General features: G+C 38.4%; 1 protein-coding gene across 1 annotated transcript; it reads right to left on the bottom strand.

The window, feature by feature from the left end:
• Window positions 1–5,428: 5,428 nt before the first annotated feature.
• Window positions 5,429–7,072, bottom strand: LOC118967698 (olfactory receptor 2T3-like). Its single transcript, XM_073222072.1, is given in 1 exon segment — window positions 5,429–7,072. A coding segment is annotated over 1 exon segment (975 nt). The 3' UTR covers window positions 5,429–6,097.
• Between the last annotated feature and the right edge of the window lie 339 nt (window positions 7,073–7,411).

Here is a 7,411-nt window from a genome sequence, read left to right as displayed (position 1 = left end):
TGTCTTTAGCTTAAATTTTGACATGCTAATTATAGAAAAATATAAAAACACAATGTACTACAAAGTAAATTTTAAAATAAACCATAATGTAGTCTCCCAGACACAATCATACTTTAAAAGTTAAAAGGCATTTGTCTTTCTCCACCTGGCTTATTTCACTGAGCATAATGCCTTCTAGATCTGCCCTTGTTGTTGCAAATGGCAGGATTTGTTTTTTATGGCTGAATTACCATGGGAGAGGGTTTGGGATGAGGGGGGTAGGAACTAGAAGTTACTATGCTAAGTGAAATAAGCCAGGCAGAGGAAAACAAATATTGTATGATTTCACTTATATATCGAATCCAGAAATAAAAATAAAGCAAATGAAACAGAAATAATATAAATACAGAAAATAAACTGGTAGTTGCCATAGGGGAGAGAGGAAGGGTGGATGAGCAAAATGAGTGAAGGGGATCAAGCGGTACAAACCCCTCATCCTGAAGGGGATAAAAAGCACAGCATAGGGAATATAGCCGATAATATGGTAGTAACTTTGTATGGTGACAGATGGTAACTACACTTAGTGTGGTGAGCATTTCATAATACATATCATTGTCAAACCACTACGCTGTTCTCCTGAATCTAATAGGATATTGTATATCAACTCTGCTTCTATAAAAATATAAAAATTCATCACAAATAAATAAACATATTAAGATTAAACAAGTGAAATAAAAATCTGGAGAAGTAGTCCATATGAAAGGTATGAAAGGAGACTATAGTAGCATAAATAAGCATAATGCGCTATTCTCAGTTGAATTTGAATCAAAATTGAGTAATTATAAAGATCTTGCTGTATATTCTTAGTCAGTAAAAGTCTATCTCAGTAATAAAAGGCATATTCAGACAAACCAAAACTAAGAATTTTACCCCCATATGCAATAAAAAATGAAGAACAAAGAAAACAACACATAGGAGGAGGTAAAAACAACATTTATTACAAAGACAGCAGTCTTTGTAATTAGGGTTTATTTATAATTAGGGTTATTTCTAGTAAGTGTTTCTTTATGAAAAAAGAGAGATAAAAATAGCTGACATAAATAACACATAAGGTGGAAGGGAGCAATATGAGTTTAGATATTTTACATCCTACCTACCCTTTACATAAGGTAAAAGAAAGTTTTAAGTTAAGGAAAATAGAGAAAATATATTCCTTACAAGTCTAACCTAAAGAAAGTTTGTTAACCAGAAAAAAAAATTAGGAAAGAAGGAATTAATAAGGACAAAGAAGTCACTTAAAAATAAAATATACTATTGGATTTAAAAATTTTATTACTTAATGCAATGTCCCAAAGCATATAAACAAAATGAAAAGCACTAAAGAGGATAAAAGTAGAGGGAGATCATAACATATTCCCCTCTCTATAACTGACAGAAGAAATAGGTGAAAATTAACAAAACTTATACACTACCATTCCTAATGGACATGAAAAATACCCCACTCAACAACAGTGGAACATATGGAATATTTACAAAAACCAGTCACACAGGGACCATAAAATTAAGCACAGCACACCTCAGAGGATTCAGGTCTCTGACCACATGTTTGGATTCATAATTGAATTTTAAAAATGAATAAGAATGTCTCAGGTGGTTATAGGTGGCCTAATAACATTTGGGTCAAAATAAAGAAGTTCACATAGCTAACCTATAGGATACTTCAAAGACATGACTTAAGAGAAAGTTTAGAGTCTTAAATATGTATATTAAAATACTTTTTAAAATTCAAAATTGGTGAGTTAAAAATCTTTTTTAAAATATAAAAGAATAGCTAATGAAAACCAAAGAAAGAGAAGCAAAATATAAAGTAGGGGAAATCAACAAGTCTAGATGATAGTTCTTTTAAAAATATTGAGAAACTTCTGCTGAAAATGACCAAGAAATAAAAGAGAAGGCAAAAGTAACCATCTTCAAAAACAAAAACAAAGTAATCATCAGACATGCCAGGAAATTACATAGATAATAATGGGATACTTATTAATTCTGTGGTATGTCAATTTATCATGAGATACAAAAATTCCTACCAGCAGGACACATGTACAAAAAAATGCATATAAATATTATCTGTAACTGCGAATGAAGACAAACACATATGTATTTATCAACAAAAGAATGCATAAATTATAGAATAGTCTTGAAACAAAATCCTATACAGCAAAGAAAAATAATTTATCAATAGTTTGTTGAAGTATAGTTGATACACAATATATTATTCAAGTATACAACATAGTGATTCAACAGTTATATACATTATTAAAGTCACCCAACTGGAGTAGTTACCATCTGTCAATACAGAATGATGTTACAGAACTATGGACTATATTCTCTGTGCTATACTTTCATCTCCTTAAGTAATTTAAATTATGCTTGAGATTTTTGTGCCACTTTATCCCCTTCACCTTTTCCACCCACCCACCTCAACACCTCCCTCATGGTAACCACCAGTCACTTCCCAGTATCTATGGGTCTATTTCTTCTCTTTTGTTCATTTTGTTTTAAGATTACACATAAAAATCAAATCATACAGTATTTGTCTTTCTTTGACTGGCTTATTTCACTTAGCATAAAACCCTCTATGTCCATCCATGTTGTTGCAAATGGAAGGATTGCTTTCGTTTTTATGGCTGAATAATACCCCATTGTGAATATGTACTACATCTTCTTTATCTGTTCATCATTGATGGATATTTTTGTTGCTTCCGTATCTTGGCTATTATAAATAATGTGACAATAACATAAAGGCACGTGTATCTTTTCTAATTAGACATTTTGTTTTCTTTGGGTAAATTCCTAGAAGTGGAGTTACTGGGACATACAGTATTTCAATTTTTCATTTTTTGAGGAACCACCATATTGCCTTCTACAGTGGCTGCACCAATTTATACCAACAGTGTGGGAGGGTTCCCTTTTCTCCAGATCCTCACCAGCACTTTTTATATCCTGTCTTTTGGATGGTGGCCATTTTGACTGGTGTGAGGTAATTTACCTCATTGTGGTTTTGATTTGCATTTTCCTGACGATTAGTGATGTGAAGTACCTTTCATGTGTATGTTGGCCATCTGTATTTCCTCTTTGGGAAAATATGTATTCAGGTCCTCCACCCATTTTTTAATTGGGCTGTTTGCTTTTATTGTGTTGAGTCATATGAGTTCAAGTTTCTATTAGGCATGTTAGCCTCTGTCCTTGCCCTCCCCCAATCTTCAGTTACTCTGAATCAACAGTAAATGTCATAATATCAATATTAACTTATTGATATGCTTATTATAAATGTAACTACATGTAAATGAGTCATATATTTAAAAATTAAATGTATACTATTCACTGTAGGTTCAGAGTAATTGGAAATTGAAAGAGGACAAGAAGCATTATATATACAATTAAATATTTTATTAAAATTGTAATTATGACAGACAAATATAAATGCTAAGAGCTTCTCTTTTCATTCTAAGCTATAGTCACATTCAATTTGCTATTTGTATCTTCCTGCATTACCTGTTGCCTATTTTATACTCATGTGTGTTCGTGTGCTGGTCCTCTCTTTAGAATGTTCTTTTGTTTCTTCCCATGTGTATAATCTCCTTCAGAATCAGTGCTCAAAGCTGAAGCTCCCTCCTAGATGCTGCAGCCTCTCTGGGTGGAGTCTTCTCATTGTCCTTATGCCTAGGATCTCATGTCTGCACAGTGCTCCCCTCCAGCAGCAAAGAAACCCTTTGATATAACAGTACATGTTCTGTCTACTCTGTGCCCCTGATGAAGTGCTGAGCATCTGCAGCATAGGAAACAATCCATTGGGTTGAGTAATGGGTGGAGTGATGCCGGAGTCTAGGAAGGTTTGCATTTCCAAAGAGTTTGCAAATCAGAGAATGTTGGATAAATAATAGACTTGTGAGAAAAAGATGAAGTAAATTTAATACAAGATAGTTTTACAGGTTGATCAAATACTAATGTGGAGCTGTATAATTGGAAGATTACAATGGTCAGAAATGCTGTCTTTAATTCAGCAGACAGCTGATGAGCTCCTCCTGTATGAGAGCATCTACACTGTCTCCGCTAGCGCCCATGAGGGACCAGAGCAGATACAGAGTCATGGGCAAAGTCACCTTTATCCAGCTGCCCTTGAAAGGGGGAACAGCTATCTACACATTTTGAGGGGCCAGGCCCTGGACTGGGCAATGTGAATATTAAACTCCATATTCAAATCCCCTCAATAATACTTACGTTTCTAGTTCTATTTTAGTGATAGAAAATGAGAGCAGTGGTGGGGCAATTTGCTCATAGAGCTGCTGAGCAGCAAAGCTCGGATTTAGCTGCAGCCTCTCTGACTCCACAGTTCTCATACCTCCATGACCTGAAGGCAAACGAGAAGTGGAAAAGGTACAAAAGTGGAAGAACTCACAGTTTGAAGCAGGTGTAATGGGCTCTCTATGCATATCACCCCCACTCACTCCTCAAGGAACTTGATTAGTACATTCCACCTTTCCCATCTCAAAAGTGATGGAAGGAAACTTGGGCAAGCTCACAAGTATTGCAGGACTCTGCAAATGAAGTGGTGAATGCACAACTAAACCCTATTTCCCTTCCCCTATCTACTAGTAAATTCAACCTCAAGATTTTAGTTTTTCTTTGCCCGTTGTACTCCAGAATGGCAGATAGATAAACCAAACACTCATTAAAAACAAATGAAACCTATGGAAAGGGAACTCATAAAACTTACCTAATAATATCAGCAATGTAATAATAAGGACAACATTGTTTAACTAGCTTTTCTTGTATAGCATCCATTTGGACTGTTTGGCTTCTTTTATTTCTCTACTTTTATCACATTAATATCTAAACTAAAATTTTATCTACCTCTAGAAAAGCTTATTTTTTAGATGTCGCTTTTTTCCTGGTTTCATGGCATCATTTCCAAATGCAGACAGATTCATGCAGTGCAATAACAATCACCCATGGGAAGCAAAATTATTCAGTTGACTTGCCATGTAAGAAAGAACTTATAAGTCTACAGAAATGCTGCAAGCCTGGGAACACCTAGTACCTGTCCCGTGATGATAAATAAGGCAGGTTTAGAGTTCTGTGCCAAGTGGTAGTAACTTAACAATTTGGGACCCAAGTATCCTTCTTGCATATTAATCAGAGCAAATGTATTTTTCCTACTTTCTCACATTTCAGACACACTAAACAGATGAATTATTTTGTTCATGAAAACCATAGTGTTTTAATGCTTATACATTTACAGACATTTTTTGCAGTGTGATATACAACAGGGGAAGTAAAGGCTTGTGACAAATCCAAAATATTTTACTTGCATTTCCAGTTTCAGAAGGAAAAAGCTAAAGAGATTAGGATTCCCAACTTTTATCCTCCCCTAAGACTGGTTTTAGTCTGAGTTATGGTAAATCACACCCTGTAATAGCCAGCAGAAAGCAGCTAAGTGTGTAATCAGTTTTACTTGTGCCCTTATGACCTCTGATGTCACAGGAACCTGATCTCTTTGGAACATTGATGTGGACGGGGATTTGGTCCAAGTAGTTTCAATAGCCAAATAATGTGGAAAGCATTGGTATTTACACTATGAATCTCACTTTTAACATTTGGGGAAAATGTGTTTATTTGTTCTGACTGAGATGTGATTGTACACATTAGAAGCCACACCTTAGAGGTCCCACATGTAAACTACGACTTCAGGGGTGTTGTAAAGCAGGGGACCTACCACTGTCCCTCCAGGATTCTGAGGTCTTCCCAATGAGCCACTTTCAAGGTTAGGGCATTCACACCCAAACCTCACACTGAAATGATCACTGAACTTGGGATGGGTGATAAGATGAAAGACATTCTGTGTGACTTACTTTATAGCAGCCATTGCTTCAGATAAAAGTATTATACAAGTTCATTACATATCATGAGATAAATTAGGATGAGCAAGCAGTGTGGAGAAATGCCATGTGGGTGAGAAAGGCAAAAGATATGGATGGGTTTGGTGTTGGAGGGCCTGGAACCAGCAGCAAGAAGAGAGGAGAAAATGTTGGGGGAGGGAAGGTAGAAAGTGACATCATTCTCAGGCTCTCCCGTTTCCAGCTTTTCTCAGGCTCAGCCCCAATTGCATCGTGCTTCTCAGCGCCCCTGTGACGTCTTTATTGAGGAAGCTGTAAATAAAGGGATTCAGCACTGGGGTGATGATGGTGTAGAAAGCTGACACCATCACGTCTTTCTCTGCCGTGTGTTAGGAAGTGGGAAGCATGTAGGTGTAGATGGCAGCGCCAAAGAAGAGCAGCACTACGACCATGTGAGAGGAGCAGGTGGCAAACGCCTTCCTCCGACCCTCAGCGGAATTCATCCTGTGGATGAGGTGCAGAATGGGGGCGTATGAGCTCGAGATGACCACGACGGGGACGAGCAGCATGAGGACGCAGCACACGTACATGAAGGTCCTGTAGAGGGAGATGTCGGCGCAGGAGAGCTTCAGCAGGGCAGGAGCCTCACAGAAGAAGCTCGGAATTTTCCTGGACTGGCAGAAGGGGAAGCTCATGATGATGGGGGTAAGCAGGAAGCCATCAGACATCCCCAGGAGCCAGCACCCAGACAGCAGGCACTCACAGACCCTCTGGCTCATCAGCAGTGGGTAATGGAGAGGTCTGCAAATGGCAGTGTATCGGTCGGAGGCCATGGCTGCCAGAAGGAAAATCTCCGCACCAGCCAGGGTCAGGTAGAAGAACAACTGCACCCCGCAGCACGAGGGGGAAATCGTACGGTTGCCCGTGACGTGGCCCACGAGCATCTTGGGCACGGTCACCGAGATGTACATGAGGTCCATCAGCGAGAGCTGGCTGATGAAGAAGTACATGGGGGTGTGCAAGTGGGGCTGCACGCGGATCAGGACGATGAGCAGGGTGTTCCCAGCCAGGGCGAGTAAGAAAAAGATGAAGGTCACCACGTAGAGGAAGGTGGCACCCTTGGCCTCACCAAAGAGCCCCACAAGGACGAAATCGGCATTTGCTGTTTGATTCCGAGAGGCCTGATCCCCTGGGTTCATGATCTGTCTTACAGTTCTCACCCGAGGAAGAAAATAACTCATTGTTTTAACCATTCATATGCATATGATTTGCTTAACCTTTTAACAGCAACAAAAGGCTTTTGAGTTATTTTTTTCAAATACAGGGTTGTATGAATGGAGAATCAAAAGTTCAGATCCCAGAGAGGCCAAGCTGCATGCTGGGCACAAGTCTGCCATGGAATTTGAAACACACCCGGGGAGGTGACTGCACATGAGTCATATAAATAGACAAGGTGCTTATGTTCTTCCTTACTTGTTTCTCCCAAAGTTGAGAATGTAAAAGAACTCATGAGATGATTAGAAAGCTAAAGGAGGAAT

Source organism: Manis javanica, chromosome 14, assembly GCF_040802235.1.
Source record: "Manis javanica isolate MJ-LG chromosome 14, MJ_LKY, whole genome shotgun sequence".
Classification (NCBI taxonomy): domain Eukaryota; kingdom Metazoa; phylum Chordata; class Mammalia; order Pholidota; family Manidae; genus Manis; species Manis javanica.
Note: the sequence above shows the minus strand (reverse complement) of the source record. Positions and strands in the feature narration are given on the sequence as shown.